Source organism: Gavia stellata, chromosome 6 (assembly GCF_030936135.1).
Source record: "Gavia stellata isolate bGavSte3 chromosome 6, bGavSte3.hap2, whole genome shotgun sequence".
Taxonomy (NCBI): domain Eukaryota; kingdom Metazoa; phylum Chordata; class Aves; order Gaviiformes; family Gaviidae; genus Gavia; species Gavia stellata.
This window is the reverse complement of record NC_082599.1, coordinates 23,717,821-23,736,575: the sequence shown is the minus strand read 5'-3', so window position 1 is coordinate 23,736,575 and position 18,755 is coordinate 23,717,821. Positions and strand designations below refer to the sequence as shown.

The 18,755-nt window shown below is 36.8% G+C and overlaps 1 protein-coding gene across 1 annotated transcript in view; it reads right to left on the bottom strand.

Moving 5' to 3' along the window:
* The window catches only part of ITGA8 (integrin subunit alpha 8), a 116,019-nt gene that overhangs the window by 44,882 nt on the left and 52,382 nt on the right, over nt 1–18,755 (bottom strand). Inside the window, exons 16-21 of the mRNA XM_059818393.1 lie at nt 14,667–14,722; nt 13,992–14,146; nt 12,722–12,859; nt 12,188–12,255; nt 11,059–11,206; nt 4,428–4,520 (exon numbers count right to left, since the gene is read on the bottom strand). Coding sequence (XP_059674376.1) covers nt 4,428–4,520; nt 11,059–11,206; nt 12,188–12,255; nt 12,722–12,859; nt 13,992–14,146; nt 14,667–14,722 — 658 coding nt within the window. The remainder of the gene's footprint in view (nt 1–4,427; nt 4,521–11,058; nt 11,207–12,187; nt 12,256–12,721; nt 12,860–13,991; nt 14,147–14,666; nt 14,723–18,755) is intronic.

Genomic DNA, 18,755 nt, shown 5'->3' with positions numbered 1-18,755 from the left:
TTGTACAACTTCTCACTCCCCGCTACCTCCCCTATTGCCTGATGGTAGAATTTCCTGCCAGAGAACTTGCACAATGTGCTTCTATTTTTTCAAAAAGGATGGTTACATACAGCCATATTCTCCATGTGGAGAAACAATCTTCCTGAGAATTTCATCAAAAGGCATTAGGAAATGAGGAAATGATTCCTTCATCTCTGCCAGTATCTGACTAGATTACGGGGTGGGGGCAGGGAAGAAAAAGAGTTGTCTGCTTGACATACTTTCCTTGACATACTTGGGGTAGCATTGTCAACAAGAGGACAGGACACAGTAATGTAGAGTTTTACGTTTGGGACCAACATCACTGAAGAGGAGGCATTTTCTCTGTCGATGTCATTTCAGATGTTTAAGCAATTCCTTTTTCCCAAGCATTATTTTTTAAAAATTTTCAGTCAATTCTTCCTTTCTCACTTGCGATGCTGCATCACTGAATCTTAATCCATCTCCAGAATGAGACCTACCTAACATGTTTCAATTACTATTTTGAGTTGTTCTATGCTGAAAGCAATATTATCATAAAAGAAATGGCAAGTTCAAATCTTTGAATCTGACCATTTTAATGTCATCGTTATAGCTAATCTCTCTTTTTGGAAGTAAAATGTTTAAGATGAAAAGATAATGCTCATTAAATTAAACAGAAGCTGAATAGCTGACTTGGAATAGAGACATAAGCTGTTTTTAAGACCACTTTTTTGAGATGATTTTAACAACTGTATTGATATTTCATCCACCTTTAAAAATATAACATGATTTTTTTAAACTCTGAGACAAAAATTTCCAAATATTGAATTCAGCATTTCTCTTACTGTTTTTACTAATCAGTCTATATAAATTTGTTTCCACTTATAGCAGAAAAAAGATTTGATGAACCGAAGATAAAATTTTCCTCAGAGCAGACATGAACTGCAGTTTTGATGATCTGTTATACTCCTGAGGCTTAATCCCTTATTTAATACTGAAACACACTCCTACTGTACAAGTCTAATAAGCTGCAGATGTTGCCTTTGTATGGTTGTATGACTTTGTTAATGTCAAGTAGCCCTTGACACTGCTACTAATAATGGGGCAAAGATGCTCACATGCCCTTGCTGAAAACCCACTGAGGCCAAAGGAGTTGAATTTGCTTAGCTTGTAACTTACCAATCACTCAACCTCCTTATTTTAGTAGGACATTCATTCTATCAGAATAGTTTAATTGTATTTAAAATTTTCCAAGTGAAGTTGCTTTCATTAAAATTGCATTATTTTCCATGTTAGTAACATAATTTATCTTTGAATTATGCGACATTTGTGCTATTACTGATAAGCTTTATTCTGTTATTATGTTTCACAGGATCTAGGAGTAGACTGGCAGACAGAGGGCTAGCTTTTTTTGAAATGTCTTACAGTGCATATGAAAGATAAAGCCTCTGTGCTCTTGAAGAATCAATTTGGTACATACCAAGAAATAGGAAAGATCTTCCAAGCCTCCCGGTCTTCTAACCTTATTTCTATTAATTTCTATTAACTTCCAAATTTTTCTACCAGAATTTTTAATAAAACCTAGATCTCACTTGCTAAGGCCGCTAAACAGGCATTAGGAAGCTTGTCAGTCTGATCCATTTTAGTGTCATAAATAAGTACTCTGAGCACTCTTTGCCAGTGAGATGGTATCACACACATTTAGCTTGCATTCTGGTGTGATTTTCCTTGCAATTGCTTTTTATCTTCTTTTTTATCTTTTAATCTTTTTTTAACCACAAAGATATTACTGAAAAGGCTAAGCAATTTTTGTGGCCAGTGAACAATTTTAAGGTCACAGATTTTCAAAAAGTCAGAGATATACCAATTTTGATGACAATAACACATTTTGAAGATGTGAAGTGTCAGACAACTCTGTAGCCCACTGCAGTAATACCCCATGGGTTATATCACAAAATCCTGACGTAGCCCTTATACTCAGAGGCTGATCTTAAAGAGTTCAAGAATTCTAGGATTTCAGGGTGCTGAAAAGTCATTACAGTGACTCAGTAGTTAAGAGTTTTAGGAATTTTTGATTTTGACCTAACCCTCCCTTCCCACTCCCTCACAACTTCCACAAAGAGTCCATTTCTGACCAAATATTTTGAGAATAACTGATCTCCTGCCAGAGCAGAATTGTTTTGCAAAATTGGAAATGGATCAGAGCAGCCTTTCGTGATTTATGCAATTTGTACAAAGGGCTGGTATTTCACTGTTGGAAATACATTTGCCATCATAAATACGTTTGGACTGAAAAAGCTCAAGTCCTTTCACCTTTACTAAGCTTCCAGAAAAGTTGGTTTCAAAGATAAAGGTAGGCTTTAAGCTTTCACTCACTATAATCAAACACTTTTACCATCTGGATTTGTAATGCTCTATCTTCATATGCCTTAATTTTCAAGGGTAGGATTCTTTTGTTATAAGCCAGAATACCCTTAAACACGTTATGAACCCTGCTGTTTTATTCTGCTACCTCTAAGTCTCTCTTTATAAAGTATTTTGCTTAGGAATATTTGGTAACAGTGCATTAATGGCAGCCCTAGAGCTGATTCTGAAGAAAAACAGGGTTAGTTGAGCTGTCAGAATTTATAAGGAGACAGGTTAGAGTAGTACTGCTTTAGTGGCCACCAAATAGCATTCCTGAAGTCTTGACACTTCCAGCATTTTGGGTCAAGGATGATGTGGAAACAGGGCTTCGGATTCAAACGGAGGAGTGTGATGGGCTGTAGTCTAATACCTCCACACTCAGACCTTTCCATTGCTTATGTTTATGACAATATGCAAACCACAACTGTTTGCTCCTAGCTTGATATACAATGTTAGCACCTCTTGTGTTTAGTCTTCCTTTTCTCTTCCAAACCCATGGGTTTTCATGCTTTCCTTCCCTGCCCCACTACACCCCAATCATCCACAAGATTCTTGTCCACTTTTTTCTGTATCTTAAGAACTTGCTTCTGTCATGAGACTAACCAGGAAACCACTAAGCAGATACCTAAATTTGCTGGTTTTCTGGTACAAGAAATTATCTGCCTTGACTTGGGATTTATCTAGTGCTTCGGCCCATCATTGCCTCCTATCATCCCATTGCAAAAACTCCGTTCCTCAGAAATGTTTTCAATTACTCTTACTTTTTAGGAGTTTCATTTAGTAGAATAAAACAAAAACTGTAAAACCTTTTAGCCCTCTTTTCTATACTCCTTGACTCCAGTATCTACCCAGTTGGCCTTCTTAATGCAGTCTATCCAGTCTGCCTTCCTAGAAAATGTTTCTAGTACCCCCTTCAGACTTCTAGTTCATAGTAGTTCTACAGAGAAGGATCCTCACCAGGCAGGTTCCTGCTCCCAGTGCATCCTTCACCTCGAGTTCATTTTTCAATGGTTTCCAGCTCCTTGTAATCCCACAGAGTCTACCTGGGACTGCTTGTAACCATGAAGGCAGTTAACTATGAGCACCTGGTCTCATGCTCATTTTCAAAAGCTCTATGACTGATCTGAAGCTAACTCTATGATCCAAACAAGCTTATCCTAGTCCCAGTCTCCTATCATATGACCCATTGGTTCTTTTATCGAGGGTCAGACAGGAACTGCTTCAAGATCATAAGAGGCCAGGAAAACATCCCTCTATAGAGAGTCTGAAGAGGGAAATATTGATCTTCCATAAGACTAAACCTTAATTTAGTTCCTGAGTTCAACACTTCTGGGATTGCCCTGAACTGTTTGTCATGAAACAGGAACAAGTGATGACAATTGTGGAATGGGTAGCACTTTTTTTATCTCCAAAACGACGTTTAATTGTTATCTGCTGTCCATCGCCAGTCATTATTCAGTTCCACTTTTGCCTAAAACCAATGCTACCAATGTTCCATCTAAGGTGTAGTATGATTTATGAATAGCTGTCTTAGGAAAATATTTAAAATGACATTAATAACTTGAAGGAAAACTTGATTCCAACCACTTTTTCATGGATATAAACCACAATACAAACTGTTAAGATGAGAATCAGGTTAAAGAAGCTGTCATTTACTATACATATCTAAAGTAGAGCAAATACTAAAAGGGAGAGATAAACAGATCACATTATGGACTGGGATTCTCTTCTCATTATGCTAGTGCAGCTTCTGTGACTTAAATTGAGTCACTCCCATTTTCTGTAGAGTAAGTGAAATAAAACACAGGCTCTAGCACCATTTATCTTTTAGAACAACAAACTGTTAGTTTTTCAGAAGCACAGTTCTGCCTCTTATTACACCAACAATTTCCTGTCCAAGTAAATAATTTGGTTTAGGTGCTGCTTATTGGGACACATTCTCCTAATTGAATAATTTTCCATTTGCTCCCCTTTAAATTCAATTAGATAAAAATCAGTAAATGCATCTGGTTTTCCCTTACGTTTGCACCAGCCACCATGGGGTTCCCAAGATCACAAACCACCATTCTAGTTTCATTTTCCATCTTGTAATCACAGCTCAATACACGCAGTGCCTGTAACAAAAGAACATAAATATGGAGGTCAGAGATCACAGTGAAATGTATCCAGTTGGGAAAGTGATGCCTTTTTGATTGTGACATTTCTTTTGATTTCAGACACCTGCTCAGTTCACTTATCAAAACATTTAATTGGTTATTGTCAAACAATGGGGGAAAACTGATGCCAGGGAAAAACAAACAGGAAAGTTTCCCAGTACCTTAAGAGCTATGATGAGATCACTCTATTTCTAGTTTTAACATACTGCTTTGTTGTTGTGAATCATCCCTATAGCCATAATGATTCAACAGAAAAAAAACAGTAGGCAAAACTGCGTGAAGAGAATAGGCTTCACACTAATTGCAATAGTTGTATTACCCATCACTACAAGTCTCTGTAGTGAAATTCTGGCATTGGCAAAGCTTTATTATGGGCCAAGTCTAGAACTTTATTTTCCAACCTATGGTAAAGTACTTAGTTTATGTTTTTACAGAAGTATTTAATGTTCTGTTACCTGTGTTTATAATTTAGCAACAAAGGACATAGATTTTCACATTATCAGAAATTAAGGGTTTTGTTGTTTATAGCAATAAGTAAAATTACCTGGTTTTCCAGCAACTATTCATTCAAAGCCCAGTTTGTACCTAACATTTCTCAGGCAGTTCTGTTTGACAGCTTTTAGGATACACTCATATAATTTCCTTCTAAAGCTCTTAATGTAAAATGTATCCTATGTTTTGGTTTTTTTGTTTAACCCTTTAGTCTTTATCACTAGTTGTTATCATCTGTAAACAAAACAGACTATATAAAAGCAGAAACAGCTATAGAATAGTAGAAGTTAGGAGATACAGAGTAAGACAAAGTAACAAAATGCTGGTTTTTTTCTGTTTTCCTCTCTGGCATATTCAATAAAAGAAAATACTTCCATATACATGCAGAAGTAAACCAGCTTTGTAAAAGCAGGATGCAGCTAGTTGTTGCTATAAGGCTCTCCCATTACTTCTTCTCTCATTTGTGATTCTCACAGATTAAGCAATACGTGCAAGGTCATGCTCTTTTTATAAAAAGACCTGTGAAATCTCCAGACCACTGACTACTAATTCATTCCTATCTGTAAAAGCCAGCATGGATGTGCTGACCTTATAATTTCCTGAGATTAAATGAAAAGATAGGGCGTGTCCTAAAAGGAGCCCATGTGAAGCATGCCCTCAGTACACACCTCACTGTGTACTGACACTTTTACAATTTGCCAGGAGGAAACAAAGTTTGTTACACAGCACGTCCAGTGCACTAATAGCCTTTCCAAGCCATCCTAGGGTTGGGAATGGGGGATTTTTACACTCTTTCCATCTGTTAATTAGAGGTAGGAAGCAACACATGGGAGAAGAAAGGGCGTTAACACAGCTGAAACCAAACTTGCCTGGAAAACTGTTCATTTTAGCTTGATGTGTGGGTTTACAGTTTTGATTTTGTTTTCGGGGGGGTGGGGTGTGAAATTGAGGACTAAAAGTTAGAAAATAAATATTCATCTATACTTGATATTTTGCAGTTTCTTTATTAATGCTGTATCACACACCAGTACAGAGTAAATCAGCCCTTATCACACATTTTTTTGTCCCTCAAAGGCTGAGTAAATAGAGGCATTTTGCAAGTAGGTTTTCTGGAATTTGGAGGCTATGCTCTTAGACTGAATATTACTAATGACACAGAATTTATATGACCAGCATTACAAAAGCTAATTTGTGCAGCCTAAAGATGTGATAAAGGGTCAGCTGTGGTAGAATTTCTTCAATACTGAGATTTATTGCTTTTGTTTTTTCACTGATCACCTTTTTGAGGTGGTTAAGTACAAAACAGGAAAATCAAAACCAGGCAGGAAGCAAGCAAGAGCAGGGACTTACACACCCAGTATTGTCAGTATCATTGACTTCATATGTAACTCAGCCAGATGGAGGGTTTTGCCACAAAACCCTTCTACCTGCCGCTGGTAGCAATTTATATTTTTATAGCAACACATGGTCTTTTTGGCAGTCTTCAGCAGAAGCAAAACCCCAACAATTAACACGTGTGCTCCCAAGGTGCATTTTAACTAGAAAATTATTGGATGCTTTAAGTAATCCAGGCAGCCTACAAACTTCAAACTCTTTCTGGTGGTCTTAGTGATGAATTACTAATTGATGCCAGAATAGTTAAACACAACAGGCTGCAGAGTAAAACACCTCCTCTCTTTCCTTGATCAACACTTTCCAATCTTAGTTTCTGAGGAAAAGTGGATGGATTCGGTACCAGGTGCTAGAACCTAGCTTCTCATCTAGCTGATGTATGAAGAACTAGTGTTTATCCTCACAAGGCTCAAATCACATCTCATCTAGCCAGCCACCATGTACTTATTCTAAGAATTTTCAGGTAAGACAAGAAGGATTCAGGTCTTTTTCCTATTTTAAGTGAGTGTAATGCTTTAATTCAGAAAGGCATGGGCGTAATGGCTCAGAGCTTATCCATTGCAATATAAATCTGGTTGTGATCTGCAACAACTCTGCAGTTCCCAGCCTGAGCAGAGACAGTTATGACAAAATACATAATGTTTTTGGTGTGGAACAAACACCTATTAGGGCTTTGTATTTGCCTGATTTACTTCTACTAATTACTCCATGTGAATTTCGGTTCCAGTCATTGCTATGAAGGCAGGATTGAGCTGTTCAATATGGGGAACTCTCTCACTGGGCAAAGGATTAGTGCGCACTATTCAGGCAATGGCTTGGGGTTCAAACACACAATCACGCTATTGTAGTGTAAGAATGTACCGTACAGCAGTATATACTGTTTCTGAACCTACTGCTGCCCATGGAAATGTGAGGTAATATAACAAGGTTATACTTTTTTCATTGCAGCTAATTCCAGTAACTCCAAACCTACTGCATATGGACAGTTATTACAAGCCAACAGGATTCCAGTAACTTGTAAAGCTGTGGTAACTTACTCATTTACCTGGTCTCTGGAGCTTCTAAATGTTTCTACAATACAACTAATGAATAACACATTTGATTTCATTGTAAATCATTGTATTTCATTAATCAGCTTTTGACTGAAGGAAGTATCAGTATGTGCAAGAATCAATGAAACTTCAAAATCATATCCTTGGCCTCATATCCTTTAAGATCACACACATTCACTTAGCTCCCCACTTGCATATGATCACATACATCTCTGCAAAATGCTACTCTTTTGATATGGTTACACAGTGTATGTACAATACACTACAGATTCAGGCCTGAGGTAACAAGATAATGACAACTGAGGCAGGTCAAACAGTGTATTCCACAAAGCTGAAGGGAAGAGGTAGAAGGCAAGTAAATTTTCAGTTAAGTTGTTGACTTTAACACTTTCCAAGTGTAATTTACGTCATATAGAATAACCCAATAAATTGTTCCAAAAAAATCAGGTTGGACAGGAAACACTTCAGGGACAAATTTGTTTCTCTATTAGGCAGACTAAATCCAGAGTAGCCCCATAAAAAAGGAGCCTAATATCATCTATGAGTTTAGTTACTTTGAAATGATGGTAGCATAATAAAATGATTTGATTCTAAAGATTTTTCTGTTCCATCAGAAATGTATTATTCACCTCATCACACTTCATTTGTTCTGCTCTCAGTCTACCTGTTTTGCTGTCTCTGAGGTGAATATTATCTCTGCCTTAATACAAGGAATTCTGCAGTTTGGAGAAAAACAGCTACACAGAGAACTGTAAAGCCTGATACATCGAAGAGTCAATGAAATCCTTAGATGCAGAACTTTAAGAGCATGATTGCAACAGGCTCTACCACAAATCCACCTGTCTGCTGAAATTACTCTGTATTAAATTAACTACATTTCAGGAGCAGTCACAGATGCCACATTGGCAAGGTGCAGCGCAAACACAAAAATAAGAAGTGAAAACCTGACTGCACTGAAATGGACAGCAAAATGTTAATTTTCATCTACGGTCCCTGCCTCAAAGTACCCACAGACCGAGAGACCTTTTTTCCATATACCTCAGTGTTTACTGCATACCAGTGTGATAATTTCTTCTGTGCTCTTGTCAAGCGGTTCAAATTGCCATATTTTTTTAAAGCCCTATAGGTTGAATTAATTGAGTCCCTCTTTAATTTATACTCATTTATACTATGACCCCTAAGAATTTGGTCATCCTGGTAACACATGAACCTCTGATACCTAGGATTCTGATCACTCTGGGGAAAAAAACTGAAGAAAACCTACTAATTCTTGTTTTGAGTTGTCAAATCAATTAATTTGTACATTTAGACGGAATTAATTAAATGAGAAAACAGAACAGGAAGGATAGAAAAGAATGTCTGAGTTTAAAAATGTGGTTTTCCATTCTAAATTTTCTTTTTCAATTACAAAGATTGTATATTCTTCTTTGTCATGTTCACAGCAATTTTAGGTGACATATGGCAGTACAGAAAAGCAACTGAATACATACAAGAGCCAACCCCCCCCAGCAGTTAAATGCCAGGAATTTTTAGCTTTGTGTTTTTGAAGAAAATTACAATATCAGTTTCTTTCCCAAAAGCACTTAGAAGTGAATTTTTCAGTTCATTTAATGGAACCATAATATCATGAAGACCATAGTTTTAAAAAACATATATTTACAGTTTAAAAACAACAGAAAGCATAAACTTGCTTTCAGTACCATATGTAATCCTTGTGAAAACTGTACCTGCAATGTGGAAGGGAAGACACTAAGAATGACACAGACAGTAGAACTAATGTTTTGATCCTTCTCAGAAAGAACATAATGACATCTCTTTGAATGGAGTCAGTATGAAAAGTAAGAGAATATGAAATAAATTATGTGTTGTAGTGAACTAAGTAAATGCAGGCAAAACAAAGGCAATTTTTCTATAAATCCAGAAGGACTCAGAATTGGACTTGTCAAAAAAGTATTTTATCTTCCACAAAATCTGAAGGAAGTTAAAAAGTTGCATTACGTTTCCTGGGCTTTTAAAAACTTATTTTCAAAAGAAAAAGAACATCAACACTCTTTCCCAACCCATTCTAGCTTCTTCTTATTCTTCCAAAGCACCAGAATCTCCCACCTCTTTTTTGCTTCCTTTCCCCATGAGTCTACCCTGCTGTCACTAAAAAATTCGATTTTTCCTAAAATAATGAAAAGCACTGAGTGATTTCTGTCCAGTCCAAATGATAGCTACGTGCTAATGCGTGCTGTGGGTTTTGGAATAAGTGCCTTCCCTGACATCCTTGGTAATGGCCAAAAGAACAGCCAAAGATTCCTAAAGAGCAACAAAGAAAAAATATAACCAGGTATAGTATATTAAAGAGAAATTAAGTTTTGTAGATCACAGTCTGAAAAAACAGAGGCTCTGCTAAGAGAACAAAAGAAATAGACAATAGAAAAAGGCTGGTGTCTTTACTTATTTGTTTTGTGTACAAAGAGATGCTTCTGAGAAGTGAGGTTGCAGAGAATTTCCATATTCTCATCTCTGGTGACATAATTAATTCTTCTCATTTTTTTCGAACTGGGTTAAAAACCCATTAATAAATACAGTGACAGGAGGAGAATAAGGAAATAACCTTGTAAGTTACTTTCAACTTCCTTAAAAACATTTGCCTTTAGAAAGGAAATTAACTTGCTTTATCCCACTCTCACCCTTGAGGCCCTTCTGAACATTCCAGGCACTGACAGAAAAAAGCAAGCTCGTGTTGCAACAGCTTGAGAGATTTATGTGCAGATGAGGCGATTCAGACTTGCTGTCCAACAGAGGATACATGAACACTCTGCTTGTTTGCAGGATAGTGTTTCGCCTTCGCTCTTAAAAAACAAACAGACCCAAAAAGGAAACACTGTATGTTCAGTACAGCTTAGCACGACTTCAGTCAACATTAGTCCTTCTGTGAACACTGGCACATTTTACATTACAAGCGCTTTTTTGGCCTATCCATAAGATAAAATAATTGACTACAAAGGAAATCAACTTTGTCAAGTTTATACTGCAGTTAATGTTCAACTATTCAGGATATCAGACACTGGGATACCCTTTATAATGGTAAAACACTGGTGTGCTGGGAGCATGAGACAGAGGTGTCCAAGTGTCTGGGGTTCAGCAGGGCTTGTTAACTCTGACTGAGAGCTGGTACCATGGGATCCAAGGTTGGAAGCACTCAGGGGATTCTGCACTATCACTCCCAGGTATCGGTAGGGTTTACTGGTTCAAAATCTGAATGATGTGAACATCTCTAACCCTAGGAGAAATGTGACAGTATTTGTGTGGTATTATAACCAAGTCAATAGCAAGGAGCTGGACCTGAGCTGGCTCTGAACAGAATGGTCCTGACCTTCCCAACTTCTGGTGACATGGCTTATCTTTAGCCTGGACTGTGTGAGCAAGGATAGCTGACGGTCGATGGTATCTCCCTTCCTAAAAGGCACCTCTCTACTTGCTGCTTTCAGCTGGTGTAGCCTATGTAGCTTAACCTTGCTTTCAGTTCTTCTGCTTTATTTATTATTGCTAACATTTTGATTTTCATTTACCTTGTTGTTGCGTTCAACCCCAGTGTAATCTGCTTCAGGTGGAATCTTTATATGTAGCTCAGCTTCATAGGCTCCTTCCCCATCATTCCTTGGATTTATTATGAGCATGACACAGTTTTCTTCTCCAATTATTAGCTGATCTTTGTCTCTATATAGAACATACTGCTTGTCAGGAGTTAAAACATGCACAGTTATGATTTATGTATGAATAAAGCAGAAGGACATTTTGCTCTCATAGCATCTGTTCTGGAAAATATTCTGTGAACACAGAATAAAACTTTTTCATAAAAAATTACCCCATGGAAAATTATGCCAGCACCTAGGCAGGAAAGAGGTCAAGAGAAAACACCACCATGGCCAATCGAAGTGGACTATCACAGAACTTGAATGTTACTTGCATAAAATTTCAGAGCCTGCCTACTTTCTAACCAGAGAGAAGTATGAGTGGAGGAACTACTTGCCACAGGGGTCCCATCAGCATTGTTTTCTGGAGGGCACAAAGGTAGTGAGATTTCAGTTTTCCCCTCACGCCCATTGTAAAATGAACAATGACAGAAGATCTCCTGAGACCTGCAATGGCACTGTGCCCTTTCCTTTCACAGCTAGGTACTGATTTTGATGGCACAAAATCAGATGACTGTCAGAGGTTCCCCACTTGTCCTGCTTGACATAATTCTCCCTCCATAGGAGGGATTGTTGCCATGTTTTGAAATTCTGAGATTCATTTACTTCACTGTATACTGAGTTCAGAAGAATTGTGTCCAAAGTTCAAAGTCACTGGCACACTGAAATAAACAAATTTAAAATCTCCTTTGAACAACAATTTGTATTATCTCTTGGAATTCAGAGAACTAGAATCACTCCTAACAAACACTTGCGAACTATATTTTCTATGATAAGTGCTAAACACCATGAATGTGTCTGACAAAGATACATTTTTTAACTGCATATTTCTCCATTGCTTGGTTTTCTAGATGAAATGGATGCATAAATTAAAATCTGGAAATCAGGTAAAAATAAGTAGATACAGCAAACAACAGAACTGTGTTTTACATATTTCTTTCTGTTAAAGCAGTTAGAAGTGTCTGGATTTAGTTATATACAGCATCATTTACTTTATTTAACTTACGGCATAGCAGAAAGCTGCAAGTCAGGAATGCACAAGTTGTCCTCTCCACAGTCAACCAGAATGTAAGCCTGTATTGTTGCAAAATTAAAAAATTATAATGCAGTTAATACATGCTTCAGTCCAAATCACTTCATTAAATATCACTAACCTAAATGTCTTAAATATCACTAGCACTGCCCTAGTGAATTAATCTCTTTCTCCTTCCTACAAGTTCCTTTCCATATGAGTAGTTGGAGACTATTAGACTGTCAACTACGTCCTTAGCAGAACAATATCATCTTTCAGGCCCTTTCCCACACTAACTTGGCTTACATGTTCTAGGATGCAATCAAAACTATGAACACAACAAAGTTTTGCAAATGCTTTAAAGGCCTGCCTGATTCAATATTTATATTCAATTTACATTTTGAATTAATGAAATCCTTGTTGTGTAATTTCTGGGCACGTTATTCTGTTTTAAGGAAGATGACACACACAGTATTTGTAAATGCTTTCACGTTTATATACAGAAAATGTGGCATGCAAAATTCATACCTGTTCTGTTACTGAGCTTTTCTGGTAATAGTTTAGTATTGGCTTCACAGTCAAGCTATCTTCAAAATTGGATTCATCCAAACTATAATTCAAGTTTATATTGATGGGAGATAATTTATCTCTAAATTCTGTTTCATCCTGTAAGGGACAATCACATAATAAAAACCAATTGTTTAATATAATTATTTCAGATTATTATGATATGGCAACAGATTCAGATTTTAGTCTTTATTGAAGGTAAAGACATGGTTCTTCAACAGCTGCTGGCCAAATTCTGGCTGTATGTAATGTCATTAGGAAAGCAAAGTGACTCACCAGTAACTGGAATGCCCAGAACACATTGCCTCCACAGCTCCACATCTGGAAGAAGCTGGCTGAGCTCAGTAGACTCAGAATTTTTTCAAAGCACTAGCCTGAAATGAAGCTGTTTGAAAAAAGACACACAGAACCAACTCCTATCAGCTACTGCCCTCCTTCCTTTCAGGATGGAGGGAGGGCATGTGTGGATTTGTGGAGGTAATACTGTTGGTTTGTTCCATAACCAAGAATTTATATGGATTAGCAATGGTAAAACCCTACCACCTTTATTGCCTGGATACTTCCTTACATACTGCTTGAGAGTCTTCCATTTCACCTCCCACTGCATTTCTAGGAGCAGCCTTAGAATCTGTTTCAATTGCCTGAGGTAATTCGAGCTGCAAGTGAGCAACCAATGACCCTTTCTCCTTCAGAACTTCAGTTCCACAGTTTTAATTTTTCTAAAAACATTTTAAAATATCCTAAAAATATTTTTAAAATAGATGAATTTTAGGCCAATATTGCTGCTGACACTCCTTTAAAATACCTGTTGAAACTGAATTGGCATGACATTTAACATGTTTACTTGATTATCCCACTGTGAATACTACAGGGAGAGCAATTGCATTTTTGTATCAGGAGATGCAGTATTTAATCAGAATTTCCAGAAAAGCACAAAATGAATGTATTTGTACACAGAGGAACTGTATACTCTTCTTCAAAGGAAGTCTTTCTTTATATGTACACTGACAAAAGATGAGCCAAGGACTTACATAGGAAATTTTGCCCAGGTAGAAGACTGTTCTGGACACCTAGATGAGGCCTTTCTTAGCTCACATTTCTGTCATTTTGGGACCTAAGAACAATGGAAATTGTTCTTCCTTTTCCAGTGGCTCCTTTTTCAATAATTATCTTTAAATGCCTGATACTACTGAAATGATGATGACAGTCCAAAATATTTTAAACAACTTACTCTGAGATAAACAAGAAAGTCCTGGCAATGGAGCTGTTTCTGTCTTTCTATCACAATGGAGAAGTAACGATGTGCCTGATGGTAATCAAAGAAGAGAGTCCTCTTAACAGCTCCTTTCTGTTTCAATGAATCTAATTGCAATTCACCTTTCAGCACTGAAGGATACAAGTAAATAAAATATTTATTTATTTAACATGGAAAGAAAAAATTGTAAAAAAATAATTATATATTATAGTTAATTACTCTAACAAAATCTTCCAAGTAAAACTAATCCATGCTTTAAGTGCCTGTCTGTTTAGCAGCACACTAGTTTTGGATCCAAAGTACGGAATACGTGTAATTTAAGCTTTCTAATTTCATTTACAGATCATATGTGTACAGGATTTCTGTCTCTTTCAATTTTTTAATTTTTTTTTTTCCCTAAACACAACATTCTCCAACAGAGTACATTCTTGGTTTTATTTGGAAAATGGCTTAAGCTGAATAAAAAATCCTTCAAGTGAATAATAAAAGCTTTGTGTTATATATATACATACATACATACATATATTTTTTTAACTGTACTTTCTTGCCTTAGGAGGATCTCATTCCTATTGTCTTTCAAGGTGTGAGAAAAAAATACATCTGAAATTGAGTGGGCCAGAGTAAATTATAGAAATATAAAACATTTCTTACCTATCTCATCTGAAATACTTTGACCTTCAAAGTCTGTGCAGACTCTTACAGTAAAGCTATATATATAAAAAAGAAGAAATAATTATTAGCAGAAAGAGAGCTGACCTGTGAATCAGCAGTTCCCAAGCCATACCTTTCAAGTTTTCCTTTCCTTTTCTTAAAAAGATGTTCACTGAGTTCTGTATTTAGCTACCTAAGATACTCCCTAACTAAGTGAGCAAGTTTCCTAGGCTCCACTAATAATCAAAGAAGACAGGGTCTGAATATCTTCCTGGGAAAGATGTGGAGAAGAGTCTCTGTTCCCACTAATTCTTGAGACAGCCTACAGAGATCACCCTTCTAATACTATCGGCAAAGTTGGTTTCCTTATGTTGAGCTTCAGCAAACCACCTTTGCATGAGGCTGTCTGTGGAATTCCTTTCTGGTTCATCACAGTCAAATAAGAAAAATCCTTGAGCATGTAGTCAACACCCAAGATGTTTTCTAGCAAATCAAAGCACACAGGGTGATTTCCATCGGCATTACTGTGAGACTTTCATGATTTCAAGAGGCTATAATTAATTCCAAACATACCAACTGAATTGTTCAATTTTTGTTGCACAAGACTAACCAGAATGTATTGTATTTAATTTGCTAAGTTTTGCAGAAGTTGGCAGCTACGTGGCCTAAATCAAAGCTTAGAGAAACTAGTTATTCATGTTCATTATTTAGTATGCTAATGCAACACATTCTACACAATGCAACACATTATAAACTATTTGGTTTTCATTTGCCTGTTCATAGTCTATAGCAAGCTTTTTTGAGCCTAGCAATATTCACATTACAATTATAACTGTAGTATATGAACATCACCTCAGCCATAATTAGATATTTCTCATAATAAACATTTATTTCCACTTTTCTGTAAGACAGGCAATAGATTTGCAGCTATACTCAACAACTGACAAGAGAAGCCTTTTATGGTTTTATTGGCTGATACCTTCTAACAAGACTTACTATAAAAATTAATTAAAAAACCCTAAAAATTATAAATGCTTATAGAAAAGTTTCACTTTGTAAGGAATCTATGCAAGTTATATAAATATTTAAATGAATCACATTTTAAAAAAGCTTTCACAAATTACTCTGGATGGCTAGGGGAACAGTCATAATGACACTTGTTGATGCTATTAGCAGGGCGTACTTCCCTGATGAGTGACAAAACAAGAAATCCGTCACTGGAAAGATGCTCTTGATGTTTGATTTCTGCTGTCACACTCCACAAGGACTTAGTTCTCCACACCATTATTCCCAGAGAAGTCCCGTATAATGTAACAAAATCACTCAGGTGAAAGATTTGGGACTTCCTAAAAACTGCAAGTGTCCCTGGTTACCAATCATTCTTACAGAATATTTTCATGGGTTCAGAAAATGCTTTGTTTTGTATATGGAAGACTCAGCTAAACATGGATTGTAGCTCAGCACTGGAAGATGTGAAATCAGCTTGGGTTAAATAAAAACATATTTGAATTAGCCATTGCTCTTAATCTCCTCACTACTGTTATCCTATAAACTAACTTATTCACGCAGGGAATTCAAAACCAGTAACATAACCTTTAAAATAACCTGTAATCACATTCTAATTGCATGTTTGCTTCCTCTGACAAATGTAATGAAACTGTGCCACATCTGGGATTCATGTAACTCTCATGACCTTATTAAACACTTTCCTCTTGGGCAAAAAATTCCCTTATGCCATTAAACTCCACTTAACTGTAGCCTCCAAATGACATTACGAGTGTTGATTAACATTCCACGCAGATATAGCAAATTCAGCCATATTCCTACTTCTTTACAATTATGAGTTAACAGATGAAGAACCAATTATTTCCTAATACAAAAGGATAAGAATAACAAAAATAAGAAAAACTTGTCTAATTGCATAAATGCAATTTAGACATCAGGCTTCACAGGCCAGTCTCGCATGTCATAGCGTAAGAGTGTGTTTTCTCAAATGTAAATTCATGAACTGCCATCATGCATAAACTTGGTGATCTTGTTTTGGAGGTCTCACATAATTTTTGAACTGTCATGTTTAAAAAAAGGTTAAGTTAAAAATCCAGCTTGATATACTTTACTTGTTAAACAGCACAATTTCAGTGTATGTTTAATTTACTGTAGTGAATAGAATAATTCAACATACACATTTGATAACCAAAGTCATGTTCTTAAGTATTACTGTAAGACCCAACATTTAATCCTTCCATTCCAGGCAGAGCATGTCAAAAAGGGAATGGCAGTGCAAAAACCCAAAAATTTGGAGTTTATTAGTCTCCCAGCCTCTGGCTATGCAAGAGGCAAGACTATGGATTTAGCAGAATTCTTCCACACATTTGTGATTTTATGGATATTTAGTTCAGAAATAGTTCTAAAGATATCACAGATTTTGATCACAAACCCAGAAAAATTGAGGTATGCTCATCACTTCGACAAGAAGATGTTGTGGTGATAGTAAGGGATACTTTAGCTGTGAGAAAAAGAAAAGCAGAGGAAAAAGTGGTTGGTGGTTGATGGTTGGACTTGATGATCTTACAGGTCTTTTCCAACCTTAGTGATTTTGTGATATTCTGTGAAAAGACAGACCACAAAAGAGGACAGGAGTTGAAAGGATTTATGAGACTTAAGATCTGACTCCTAGGCAGAGTAAGAAATATAATAGTTGAGCTTTCAAGCTGGCTTGTAGGAGCAATCAACCAAACAAGACAATTAACAATCAAAGGAAGAAAACTTCAGCAGATAAGAAACAACTGGGAAACAGTCCATCGCCCTAAAGCATATGAACTTTTATGTGCTATCAATCTTGCATCTCTGAAGAGATCCCCACACCACATTTATTCTGCAGTGTCTGTCATCACTATAAGCTTATGGTTTGAATAGTATTTGACTGTAGCTACAAAATAGAGGGAAAGCCTTAAAACTGAACACACTAGCTTTTCCTGGTAATCTTGGGGTAACAAAGCAGTCTGTCTGAAATAATTTTATGTTCTTCAGGTAGACAGAAATATTTTTAATATTATTAGAAGAAGCTTAAAAATATTCCTCTTACTTCAAAACTACTCATGGCATAGATGGGGGTAGTCACTTTAGAAGTCAAACCAAATTACCTAATTTTACTCAAAATGGTTAATCCTTAGAAAATCAAAAAATCAGTTACCCACAAATAATGTTTTCCAGACCGCAGTTTGTACCAGAAAGAATTTATTTTGGCCTGGCTATTCTAGTAGGTGAAAAAAATAGGAAACTTAGTTCAGGAAGTGAAAAGCAAGGAATTACCAGATCCTACCAGACATCACTTTTCATTGTTGACAAATTCTTTAGTGCACAGGATTGCACATGGAGAGGAATAATGGATAATGCCTTAGCAGAAAGGTACACACATTCTGTGTGAGGCTGATACACAACCTGCAAGGTCACCAACCTCTACAGAAGAACAGCAGAAGCTGTTATCGTCTACTGATGAATGACCTTTAAACAAATTGTTTCCTCTTTGAAGAATAATACATAAAAGCAAGTCAATATACTTCTTTTATGATACTCTAATACTTGTCCCGCTTTCAGATTTTGTTATGCCAAAGCCTAACCTAGTGACTCACAATGACCAACATGGAACTCTAAATGCTAAAGGCTTTCCATGGCTAGGCTACATCATGTGGCCAGGCTGTGGTAACACAAGGGCTGCTAGATAACTCAAATGACTGTCTTTTGGATGTCTTTAGGGCTACTAAAACTAATACCATCAAATTACCTAACTGCATTCCTGGCATAACAGCGGTCTGCAACACAGCAATGGGCTTCCTGGGTAGCAACTGTCACCACCTGCCTACTTCCCTCCCATCAGCCCCTGAGGTGTGAGGTATGCATCTTCTGACTCTTGGCCATATGACTTTGCAATCTGACTCATGGGGTCAGGCTGGCCAACAGTCTACAGCAAACCTCATGCAAATTCATCTGAAGAAAGTACAAAGGCCCTTAGGTCCATATCCATGGAGCACCAATCACACCCAGCTTCACATTAAGCCAACAGGAAAAGAAAATACTAGCAGTAGAAAG